At 43.6% G+C, this 13,163-nt stretch overlaps 1 protein-coding gene and 1 long non-coding RNA gene across 2 annotated transcripts in view; one reads left to right on the forward strand and one right to left on the reverse strand.

Moving 5' to 3' along the window:
- FBXL17 (F-box and leucine rich repeat protein 17) overlaps positions 1–5,938 on the reverse strand; it is a 504,377-nt gene extending 498,439 nt beyond the window's left edge. The window contains exon 1 of the mRNA XM_074207412.1: positions 4,892–5,938. Within this exon, the coding sequence (XP_074063513.1) occupies positions 4,892–5,839 (948 nt within the window). The 5' untranslated portion in view covers positions 5,840–5,938. The remainder of the gene's footprint in view (positions 1–4,891) is intronic.
- An 860-nt stretch (positions 5,939–6,798) lies between these two features.
- On the forward strand, positions 6,799–10,764 carry LOC141497287 (uncharacterized). The gene is made up of 2 exons (XR_012471278.1): positions 6,799–6,967; positions 8,214–10,764. It is a non-coding gene; the product is annotated as an uncharacterized LOC141497287 (long non-coding RNA).
- Positions 10,765–13,163: the final 2,399 nt, after the last annotated feature.

Here is a 13,163-nt window from a genome sequence, read left to right on the forward strand (position 1 = left end):
GAAATCAAGTATCAATGAAGCCAGATTCACTCATGTGGGTAGAGAGAGCAATTTTATCCAGAATATAAAGTCATACTTACGTAGAACTTTCATTTATTTTTTTAGGATTTTGGAAGGCAAATGGGGTTAAGTAGCTTGCCCAAGGCCACACAGCTAGGTAATTATTAAGTGTCTGAGGCGGGATTTGAACTCAGGCACTCCTGACTCCAGTGGGGTTGGTGCTCTATCCACTGTGCCACCTAGCCGCCCATACAACTTTCATTTCTACAGAATCCTTCTTCTCACATATCTGTAATGAATTTTTTCTACTTTACATATGTAAAATGGGCAAATATATAAGTACCTATCCAAAAGCAGAAAAAAAAAACTGAAGCATACTTGTTGATCTCTTATTTGCTATCCATCACTGTTTTCTACTATGGAGCATACAAATTTAAAATGAAAAAAATTAACTCTTCATCCTGATAAGCTCTTCCCCTTTCCTTAATAAAGTGTGCCAAGTTTAATTAGAAGGAAAATACAAAAAGTTTGAAATCCTAAAGTAGCATTATATATATATATATATTATTAGTTATTCTATATGTTGATTTAAGCTTCTAAAAGGTTAGATGAAATTATCATAGCAAGAAATTATGATGTATATATAGATATATAGATATATACATAAAGACATATACGTATCTGCAAAAAATTTCCCAAATCTCACAATTATATAATCTAAAAATTCTACACAGCCAAAGATTTTGAACTTAAGAGTTCAGTTTACTAGAATTTTATCTATATAAACAGTTTCTAATTTACAATGTCATTTCCAGGCCAAATGTTTGAATTCAAATGTTTTTTTTTTTATAAAAAAGAATGGCAGTTAGATTCCCAAGTCAGCCCACAAAATCAAAACAGATTTGAAAATTTGTCACTTCTCAAAATATAGTTTTGTAAAGATCAGGATAACCAGGCCAAAATTATTTTTATTTTAATTTAGAAAAACACTATTAATAAAATGCTCTCTCATCTTTCCATCTCTGTAGTACAGTATCTTCTTCAAGGAAGACCAACTAGCTAAGACTACAGCCCAAACAGAAAATAGGAAGTCTTCTAAGTTGGGGATAGTGGGGAGATCTAAGGGATGAAACCTTGTAAGTAACTGAAAAAAAGAAAAGAAGTCAATACTACTTCCAAAGAGAGTCATCAACCTCTGGGTCATAGCTTTTGACTCCTGGAATAAGACTGACAAACAGCCTGACAAAAATAGGAGTCTGGAAAAGGCAGGTAGACTCCAGTGTAGGGATAAAAAGGCTCTGGGGATAAGGGTGTATAAGAGATAATGAAATTATTAAGAGGTTAATGAAGTTATTGCTGAGTAAAGTGGTAAAAATAACAACAAAGTGATAGGAAATGAGCTTAATTAACCTCTCTACTTTGTTTAAGAACTCATGTGTGCTAAGGCAGCCCCCAAAACTTTTAAGAGACCAAGTTTTAAAGTCTACAGAAGGATGATTCTTAGCTTACTTAATATTAAAATGCCAGTACTTAAATCATCACACTAGATAGACTAATAGGCTTTAAAGATATTATCAAAACAATGAAGATAATACCCTAATAACAAAAATAAAAACAATTAAGTCAAATAAATTGTAGTATGTTCAATGGAAAGGGGGAGGGGAAGGAAAGAAGGAAATGGTTTTAAAATCCACTTACAACCATAACTCCTTTCTCTTCAAATCTTATACAAAGCAAAAATGTCCTGATAGTGAGATCATATTTGTGGTAACTGATTTTTGAATGATTTAGAAATGCAAACAGGTCACTCTTCATTTATTATACTTTCATTAACTTCTTGGGGTTCAGTTTTCAGTCATGCTTTTTTGCATCTTAAATATTCAATTCAGATCCAACCACAAAAGTAACATTATTACATTCCATTTGGGTGGAATATAAATGCCAAAATTTTCTTTGCCCTGAATTTGTGATTTCATTAGTGCTTCAAAATGTGGACACTTTTCCACCAAAACAGACTAATAGAGCTTTACTATTCATTTGCCACATATTACTATCCCTATGGCTGTGTTTCCATTCTATTTCCTCTCCATATCTATGTATTATTAATCAATCACTGGCCACACAGAAGCAATGGATCACTAATTCATCTGTGCTCTCCTCCCCCTTCTTCACAACCCTTTCCCACTCATGTTACACTCCCTGGCCACCTAATTTTACTAAGTCCTCTGGAATTCCCATTTGATAGTGAACAAAATTCCCTTCATCATGGGATGAAATTGAAACCCCAGCTATCCTGCTGGCAGAGCTGGCACAACCATATCCTGGAGAGAGAGGGAGAGGGAGAGAGAGAGAGAGAGAGAGAGAGAGAGAGTCAGAATACTCTGCTCCCCAATGACATTTTCAATATAACTACAACTGATCTCCTCCTCTGAAGCTCACTAAATGAAGAATCTACAAAATCCCAATTATGGGATTTTTCCCATACAACCAGATAATTTTATTTCCTTTCTCAGAGTTCAAAAACATGGCTCACTGTTGTTCTCTCCTTCCTAGCTCTTAGGCTTGCTTATTCTATATTCATACTGAGGCTCCCTCAAGCTTCTTAATCTCCCAATTTGTAAACTACCTTAAATCCTTCAACTTTCACTCCACATCAGAAAACCCTTATGGACAATCCTTGGATTTCATTTCCTTAATCAGAACTCTTAACATTCCTCTAATCTCATCACAACTGACTCTTGTTCCATCTCTCCCTTTGCCTCTTGCCTCCATGTTCACATTACTTCCAATTCCTCCAACCCTGGATAGAGGACATTACTTTCCTCTCTTTCCAATCAACATCCAAAGGCCATTTATTTAATTATTTCAACTTTGCACGGGGCTCTGGAATTGCTCGTCCCTTTTCCTGTGCATCTTCTGACAAAGTTCAGTCCTGGATTATATATACCCAGCATCACCTCTTCTGCACCTGCTCACCAGATGTTGAACTAAACAGGAAGGTAAGTCTCTCACTTTTGTTGACAGGATTCATAGGAAATTCAAAATGTTATCCAAACTCAGATAGTCCTTTTATCCTTCCCTAATTAATTTCCTAACTCACTTGTCACAAAAGCTATTACAAACCTCTTCCCTCTTCAATACTTCCACAACTTACTCCTTCCCAACTTCTCATTAGTCTTTTACCTTACTCAGTCATAGTAAGTAAAGAAAACTAAGAATAACCTATATGAGCCCATTCCCCATTCATTTTGTCGCGAAACCCCTTGACGTCACCTCCCACTGGCTTTCCTCAAATCTTGGACAAAAAGTTTGCAAAGTAACTACTCTATGTGTGCAACATTCAACACTGCGGACTATCCTAATTCCTGGATTTGCCTCTTTGTTGTTTGGCAGCAGTACTCTCTCCTGGTCCACCTCCTACCTGTCTCCTTTGCTGGTTAATCATCTCCATCATACTCCCTAATTGTGGGTACGCCCTAAGATTTTTATCTTGGACCCTCTGCTCTTCTCCTTGGTAACCTCCTCAGCTCCCCTACATTAAACTATCATCTCAATTCAAATGACTCCAGATCTACATATCCAGGGTCAGTCTCTCTCTGAATTGCATGCAAACTGATTATTGAGCATTACAAGATGGAACTCACAGATGATCTTTCTGCCCAAACTCTTCCCTCTTCAAATCTTTGCAATTTCACTCTCTCCCTCACCGCCTGATGCTAAACCTCTCCCTTCTCTCTTCTCATATAGCCACCAGCTAAACTCGGGCCTTCATCTCTTGCTTAGTGCCTTCGTCTCAACCTCAAGTTGGGGAGTTCATCCTACATATCGCTGCCAAACTCCCAAAGTCCAGCTGTGAGGATGTGGTTCCCCTCCTTCCACCAACTCCAGGGACTTATGACATTTTTCACTGATACTCCTACACCTGGAATTCTCTAGCTCCTTATCTTCTCTTGGCTTCCTTTACATCTCAGCTAGAATCCTTCAGTAAGGGGATGGCTAGGAGGTGCAGTGGATAGAGCACCGACCCTGGAGTCAGGAGGATCTGAGTTCAAATCCGTCCTCAGACACTTAATAATTACCTAGCTGTGCCGCCTTGGGCAAGTCACTTAACCCCATTTGCCTTGCAAAAACCTAAAATAAATGAATAAAATAAAATAAAATAAAATGCTTAGTAAGAAGCCTCTCCAGAGTCTTCTACATGTAGTACCTTCCCTCTGAGGTCTGCGCCCAGCGTGCCTGCACATAACTGAGTTCCTTGGGGGCTCGCAGCATTTAGCACCACGGAGGCTCTGAGCAAACACCCCCAGCTTCGGGCAGTCAGCTGCCGGCGCCACGCCCCCAAAACTAGGCCCTAAGTAATCATGTGCAGACGGATGTGCAATCCCTACGAAATGATCATTTGTGGTGCAGGTCCCTAATTTCACAGCATGAATTATGGTCGTCAGAAACTAAGGGAGCAGCCCCGGCGGGGGGAGTCCGCGCGGACCGACTAATGCCACCTCCTCTGTGTTCTGAAACGTTGTACCACAACCGGGGAGCTGTTGCTCAAAACTTAAATCCTGCCAACCTCTCTTTCCCTCCAAATCGCCTTTCCTGGAGAGGTTTCAAGAGGCAGATGTTTCCGTCACCTAGCAACAGCAAGCAGGAAAATTGCTCTGGAAAAGTGCGAGGCGTGCCCATGCCTACCTGGCGGCGCGGGGGCCGCCTCCCCAGGCGCGGCTGTGCCGGTGCCAGTGCCCGCGGGCAGCGCGGGTCGCCCGGCTTTGCACTGGGCTCGCGTCCTCCTTCCTGCTCGGGACTCCGCCAGTCTGGGCCGCAGCAACTTTCCGGGGAGCCCGCCCCCCCCCCAGCCGCCCCCCCCCCCCGGGCCGGGGGCGGCGCCCAGACCCACCTTGAGCAGGATGGAGGGCGGCAGCTGGTTGATGCCCGCGGTGTCGGGGGGCGGCTCGCTGGGGTGGTCGGCGGGGTCCGCACAGTCCGGGTCGCCGCCGTCCGGCCGCGGCGGGGCGGGGGCCGCCCCCGGGCCGCCGGGGCTCTCGGCCGCGCAGTCCGGGGGGCCGAGCGGCGGCGGCGGCGGCGGCGGGGCCCGCTCGGGGCTGGGGCCGCCGCCGGCCTCGGGAGCCCGCGGCGGCGACGCGCCGCCCCCGCCGCCTCCTTTGCCGCCTCCCCCCCCGCACCCGCCGCCGCCGCCGCCGCCGCCGCCGCAGCGGGGCTGCTTGCAGGGGGTGCACGCGGGGACCCCGGCCCCCTTCCGCTTACACACCATGTCGGGCGGGACGGGGGGCTCGGCCGCCGGCGGCCCCCGGAAGCGCTGCAGAGGCGGCGGCGGCGGCCCCAGGAAGCGGATGGGCCCCAGGCCCGGGAACAGCAGGCTCCGGCCGCGCCGCTGCTCCCGCTGCTCCCAGGCGGCGGCGGCGGCGGCGGCGGCCAGGCCCAGCTCCTTGCAGCAGGACACGGGCGCCGAGGGCAGGAAGTGGCGGGCGGCGGCGGCGCAGTCCTCGGCCGCCCTGCGGTGCGCCGGCGGCGGCGAGGCGGCGGCCCGGTCCCGCGGCGGCGGCGGCGGCTCCTCCTCTGGGCCGGCGGCGGCGGGCGCGCTGGGGCTGTGCACGATGAAGCAGAGCATGCAGGGCCCGCGGAGCAGGCAGTCCCAGCCCCGGGCCGGCGGCGGCGGCGGCGGCGGCGGCGGCGGCGGCGAGGGCAGCGGGGCGGCCTTGGCCGGGGGCAGGCGCGGCGGCCGGAGGAGGCGGCGGGGGCGCCGGCGGCGGCACCAGCAGCGGCAGCAGCGGGGGCGCCTCTGGCTGTGACGGTTACGCGGCACCTTCGAGAGGAGGTGGCCCATATAGAAGGCCCCGAGGAAGGAGCCGGGCGGAGCGGGGGCAGGAGCAGGCAGAGGCGGAGCCCTCCCCCCGCGGCCGCGGCGGCGACACACGCGCGCACACACGCACAGCGGCCCGCTGCTCGTTCACGGCCCGGGAGCAGCTGTCAGCCGCGGGCGGGCCCGGCGCGAGGCGGCGGCCTCATGCCGGGGCCGGGGCCGGGCGGCGGGGCGGCGGGGCGGCGGGGCGGCGGGGCGCCGGCCCGGGGCCGGGGCCTAACTGTGGGGCGAGCGGGCTCAGGCCGCCTTCGGCGCGGCGGGGCCGCGGGGGGAGGAGCTGCGAGCTCCCTGTCCGGCCATTTTAACCGAACAGCATCCGGCGCGCGCGCCCGTGCCCGCGGCCCCGACGCTACGGGAGCAGCCGGCCGCGGGGGGGGGGGGGGCGGGGCAGGCGGGGGGGGCGAGCTCCGGAAGGGCCCCTCTTCCGTCCTCGCCTTCCTCATGGGGGGGGGGGACGGAGTCGGGGACCCCGCTTCCGCGTGTGCGGCCGGGCGCGGGACAGGACGCGAGCTTCCCGCCGCGGCGCCTCCGCCCCGGCCCGGCCCGGCCCCGCGAGGAAAGAAGGGCCGGAGCCCCCCAAGGCCGGAGTCCCCCAAGGCCGGAGCCCGGCCCGGGGGCTTCACCGTGCGTTCTGCGCTGGCCCTAGGGGACGGACGTGCTGAGCCGGGGAGGCGCCCCCCGCCCTGCGGGACCCCCTGCCCTGCGGGACCCCCCCCCGCCCTGCGGGACCCCTCCGGCGGGGCGCCCCCCCGCCCGTGCGGGACCCCCCCCCCCGCCCTGCGGGACCCCTCCGGCGGGGCGCCCCCCCGCCCTGCGGGACCCCCCCCCGCCCTGCGGGACCCCCCCCGCCCTGCGGGACCCCTCCGGCGGGGCGCCCCCCCGCCCGTGCGGGACCCCCCCCCCCCGCCCTGCGGGACCCCCCCCCGCCCGTGCGGGACCCCCCCCCCCCGCCCTGCGGGACCCCCCTCCTCCCGTGCGGGACCCCTGCATGCAACTTAGAGCCTGGAGCGTCGCCTCGGAGCCAGAAGACAGATGTGAACTCGGCCTCTGGGTTTCCAAGCCTTACTTTCTCCACCGTCAAAATTTACCAAGGTTTTTTTTTTTTTTTACTAAACTACTAATTTTATTACTAAACTATTACATTTTTTTTCTAAACTACTAAAATTTAGAGTTTTGTCCAAAATAGACATACGCTCGTATTCAGTAACTCAAAATAATAGCTTAATATTTTCAAAAAAGATATATTTTCTACTTGAAGGTGCCTCAGAAAAGCAGCCAACTAAAATGTAGCTAAACTTTAAAATAACTTATTTTACTAAATAAAATTCATGCTACATCCGGCCTTATTTTTATCTTTAACTTGTTTATCAATAGCTTTAGCGTGTCTGTTATTTTATAATAGACCATTTAAAAAGCAATTCGTTTATTTTAAATTTTAATAAAAGTTATTTTTACTTAATTCACCGGGTTGTTGTACTACAGGGTTTGGGGCTTCCTCTGGGTTTTTTGAACATTTTGTATTTGCAAAGAAAATCATAAAGTCTACTCCAACACAGGGCATAAATGTGCAAAAGTATGATTTTTCATGACAAATCACTTTATTCATGTTGAAAAATGTATAGGGTAGGGCAGCTAGGTGGTGAAACGGATAGAGCACTGACCCTGAAGTCAGAAGTACCTGAGTTAAAATCGGGCCTCAGACACTTAATAATTACCTGGCTGTGTGATTTTGGATAACTCACTTAACCCCATTGCCTTGCAAAACAAAACACAAAAAAAGTACAGTATGTTACAATATTACTTAATTTGGAGTTATACATATAAAATTCTTGGTTCGTATAGACTTAAGCAATGAATAGTCCATGTATTCCTCTGGTATGCTCAGGAGAGCAAGACAAATCAAAAAAGGTCCCTTAGGTTATTGGAAGAACTTGGATTGGCAGACATGTTTGGCTTATAGTCTGTATTATTAAAGGGACTATCCTTGTTGAAAAGACCACAAATCCATTTGAATATTTACTTCTTTTAGGAAAGGAATCACTGTAGGCTTCATTAAAAAAGTGAATTCTCCAAACCTGACACTTGATGCTTCTATAACCCCATTGGACAAGTCACTTAACTTCCCCAGGATTCAGTTTCCTTATCTATAAAATTAAAAGTGGTAGAGTAGATGACTCTTTATAATACTGGAGCTGACTGCAAAATATCATTGGTATATTTCAGAAACTGTATAAAGTTATATGTAATTCAAAAATGTTTTCCAAATGACTTATTTGTGAATTAATATCTTGGAAAAAAAGAATTAAGCTCATTGAGTCCAACCCTTTAATCTTAACAGGTAAAGAAACAAGAAGGATTGAATGATTTACCCAGGTAATACAACTGAAATATGAATTAAAATTTAAACCCCAGGGGTACAGAACACCAAGACACCTCACTTTTAAAGAACCACTTGAAAATACTGCCTTCAGAAGTTTGATATTTTGTCAACATTATCTCTATTATTTAATTTTTTTTAACTATTGGATATTCTTCCATACTTTGACACTTAAATAACATCCTTGCAATTGGTTGAGGACAACACCATAGAAAACGGTTAATTCTCATATGGTGAGAATTAGTTCAATAAAGTGGTAGCTACCAGAGTTATATAGTTGGACCTAAGTTTGCCTAATGTTTTATTGAAATCCTTAAAACCTGTCTTCATAAGCATTGTGAAAAGATGCAAAGAAGTAGAACACCATTCACAGTTCCATTTGAGAGACTATAAAATATGGAATGAAATAATGAGGTGTCCCATGATAATAAATAAAGTAGTTCTAGTCCTTCAATCTTCATTTTACTGTTTTATATCAGAAACTTCATTTACCCATAACATTCCCCATCTTCAACATTATTTATTCCATAGTATTATACAAATGACAGTGGTATTATGTAGAGGGCCAGCCCCAGGGAGTGATATTCACATACCCTTGGTGATCTTCATCAAAGGTATGTATGGATTGTTGCTCATTGTATGGATCCATTGGCTCACCAGTGAACCCTGACCTAGGATAATCTGTGGTTTCAGGAAGGTTGTAAAAGGTTTCTTTGATAGAAAAGCTTGCATTTTTCTAAAAGCAAATATTGTAAATTTACCCAGGAACTTGTAAAACTGGGTCTCTTTTAACCGGTCATTCCTGAGATAAGTTTTTGCTATAAAAAGTCTGAGTTTCCAGAAATAAAGTTGGTAGATTTTTACTTTTGTGTTTGAATGTGTTTGGCTACCCGACCTCACTCTTGGAAATTCGTGGACAGACCCACACCAGAGCTATTGCAGGCGATAGCTGGTGCCTGAACAGGGACTGACGAATGGACTGACAGATGGACAGCCAGACTTGGAGGGGATTCAATGATAAAGTCTGGACACCTGCGGGTCAAAAGAGCGCTCATAAAGGGACAGCAGGCAAGGTAAATAATTTTTTCATTGGGTCTAAAACAGAGCATTAAAATGGGACAGGGACAGTCTAAGGACAGAGGAGATTATTTGAAAGTGCTAAAGCAGATAGTTAAAGAAAGACGCTTGTTAATAACAAAACAAGTGGAAGAATTTGTTGAATGTGTGCAAAAATGTTGTCCTTGTTTTCCAGAAGGAGTATTAAGTATTGAAAAATGAGAAACTGGGGAAACCAATGAGTGAACATTTTAAACAGAAGGGTCAGGAGGCATTTCCTATAGGAGTCTTATCATTGGGGAATATTTTAAAAATCTGCTTGACTCCCCCTGGAGATGTTCATTTGGTTTAGAGGATATTAAAAGTTGATATAGATGTTCAAGCTATTCAGCAGGAAGGTAAGAGTAAAAAAGAGTGGTGGCTTTTACCTCCAACACCACCTCCAGACCTGCCTCTGGGTGGAAGGAGGGGTGTGGAGGCCAAGGTGGCAGGCCCTTCCCAGGAGAAGCCTCCTCCTGGCTCCCACTTAAGGAACTTGTACTGAGTCTCAGGGAGGCTCAGAGAGAGAATTGTTTCATGAAGACTTGATAAAATAAAATGTTAATTTTTTAAAATTCTATTTAATTTCAAAAAGACAAGATAATCAGGTTCATTTTAAAATACGTAATTTGATTATTATAAAAAATGAGACGATTGAAGATTTTAAAAAAAGAGAGACTCCCCCTCCCAGAAAAGATTTAGGGCTGTTGAAGTTATTTGGTTTACTCCAAGCTGATAGGGGACAGGGAATGTTCCAATTAGGCTGAGGGATTTTTGAATGACTGTTTGCCTTCTAAAAAGTTATAGTTATTTATAGTTAAAATCAAGAAGTGCTAGATATCAAAAACCTTTGAATGGAAAAATGTATTGTGAAAAATGGAAGATTCTCTTCATTTTTTCTCTGGTTTCTTGGAAAATTTGTCACTTTGATGGTGTTATCCTGTTGTTTTTTGTCTTTGTGTAATGTTTAAATGGACCCTCTAGGGGTTTCTCCAAATTTGAGGATGGGCCTCTCTGGTTCTAAATGTTGGTGTGTCTATATGTGTTTGCTTTAAAATACAGGCAGAGAGAAGCTCTCATTTGTCTCTCAGGCCTGCTATTCTCTGTGTTCTGACTGGCCAATCTTCTTTCCATTCTTTCTTTTCAAAATTGGATCTTTTTTTCCCAGAACTCATGATATGATTGGCTCCAAAACAGGAGATTTTCCTGAGAATCATGTTTTTGGAGGAGAAGGGGTTCTATTCTCTTATTTTCTAGTGTCTCTTTTCTATTCTAATACTGACTTGGCAAATTACTGCTCTTAATTACCATGATATGTGTGTGTGTGTGTGTGTGTGTGTGTGTGTGTGTGTGTGTGTGTGTGTAATAAAAATTGGGGGTGAACAAGAAATGATAAACAGTAAAGGTAAATAATTAGTGCATACTATACCTTGATATCTCAAAATGTGAGGAATCTCCAATTCCCAGAACATTATTTTGTCATTGAAGATAGAAAGTTCTTTTAAGTTAGAGCATTGAGAAATTAAAATAGCACTGATACAGATAAGAAGGATTTGCAAACTTTCATATTTTGAAAAGGAAAATAATTTAAAGTAATTTTGAATATGAGTTTGGAACTTATAGGATTATTAAGGGAACTTTAAAGAAAATCTTGTAAACATAAAAAGGGATTTTATAAACATTTGGTCTCAAGAAATTTTTTGTACTACAGAATTTTAGGGAGTAAAGGGAATATACATTAAATTGAAATGTGGTATATATAATTAGTAAATTTTGTATAAGAATGGATTTAGACAATTTTTCGAAATTTTAATATTGTGTTACAGTAACAAACAATGGATGAATTGAAGTATCATCCATCACCTTTGTAAAGATTCGTTATAAGAAAACTGGAGAATACCTTGCCAACAAGGTTATATTTCTCAAAGTCTTTTGACTCAGATTGTGAAAAGTTGTGCTCTTGCATCTAGTGTTTCTTAAAGGAAATATTTATATGTAAGATCAATATCTGTTATTTAAGAAGAAGTTATATATGTGTCCTGTAACCCTGTCATTGGTAAAAGTTTTACATTGAATTTTTTGAAATTATTATATATATATAAAACTACATTGGATTTTTGACATTATATATAAAACTAAATTCATAGAGAATCCTATTTTCTTTTTGAGGAAAATAAGCTTATAAAAGAAAGATGTGAAAGAAATTTATATGTAACAGATATTTAGTTATAAGGTTAAATAAATTTAAGAGAATGAGATGTCAACGTGGAAACATGTTTCATGTAGGTTAAGAATTTAATGTTTAATTTTAAAAAAGCAAAAATGATAACCTTAGAAGAAGGTTGTATAAGAAACTGGGAATTTATAGCTTAACTGCAATTATTTCCAATAATGCTGAATAAATGTGAAAGTCTTTAAAAAATTATTGAGAGACTGAAAATTATGTAACCCATAGTTAGGCAATTTACTGATGAACAAGATGTTGAAAAGTTATATGATGTAGTTTTATCAATATAAGCTATTTTACTGTAATGATGTCAAAGCCTGGAGTTAATGATTGATTGCTCTGTAGAGGTAATGAGGGAAAATATCTGAAGTTATGACACTCTAGGTTTCCTGAAATTTTTGAACAGTGTGATAGACCTTATTCTAGACCTGTAGGTCCAAGTATAAATGCAATTTAAAAAAAATAATTTTTTAATCAAAACAAAAGAATGAGTTATATGTCTAATTAATGATATTAATAGAACAGCCACAAACCCTTAACATTTTTACAGATAGTAAGTATAGTTATCATGTGGTCAGATACATAGAAACAGCTTTTACTAAACATGGCACTGATGAAAAATTATATCAAGTCTTCAAAGAGTTACAAGAAGTTATAAGAGATATAATCATTTGTGAATATATATATATATATATATATATATGTATGTATGTATGTATGTATATATACCCACACTGAATTACCTATGAAAACAATCATAGGGCTGATCAGGTAACCCTTCTACTTCTTATAAGCTTAGTAGAAGAGCAAGCTAGGCAGTGTCACAAAAAAATTCACTAGAATGTCTCTTTATTAAGGAAAGAATTTAAAATCACCAGAGAGCAAGCAAGGAATATAGTAATATCCTGTCAGCAATGAATTCCTTATTTACCTACCCCTCCAAATTATTCTGAGAATCCTAGAGGCCAAGTTCCTAATGAATTGTGGCAGATGGATGTGACTCTTATACATCTTTTGGAAAAATGAAATTCATTCATGTTACTGTAGATACATTTGGTTCATGTGCAATGGCAACAGCACAAAGTTCAGAGGCCACACAAGGTGTAATTAATCATTTATTCCGTTGTTTTGCTATTGCAGGGATACCAAAATCCATAAAAACAGATAATGGTCCTGGATATATTTCTATGGCATTTAAACAATTCTGCCTATGTTGCAATATGCAACATATTACAGGTATTTCCTATAACCTTACTGGTCAAACTTTAGTGGAAAGAAAACATAAAGATCTTAAGAAAGTAAATCTCGCTTTATTTAGAATGAAATTTTTTTAACATTGAATGATAAATAATTAACACCTGCAGAAAGATTTTTTTTAAGGCTATGTAACATGAAGAGAAGGGCATGGTTACATGGAAGGATCTTAAGACATCAACAATGAAAATGACTGGATCCATTATTAACCTGGGGTCGAGGGTATGCTTCTGTTTTGTCCACAGATGGAGAAACTGTCTGGGTACCAGAAACATCAGACCATGCAGACCAGATGAATCAAGTAATACAGAAAATGAATAATTTACACTTAAGAA

This window comes from Macrotis lagotis, chromosome X (genome assembly GCF_037893015.1).
Source record: "Macrotis lagotis isolate mMagLag1 chromosome X, bilby.v1.9.chrom.fasta, whole genome shotgun sequence".
NCBI lineage: Eukaryota > Metazoa > Chordata > Mammalia > Peramelemorphia > Peramelidae > Macrotis > Macrotis lagotis.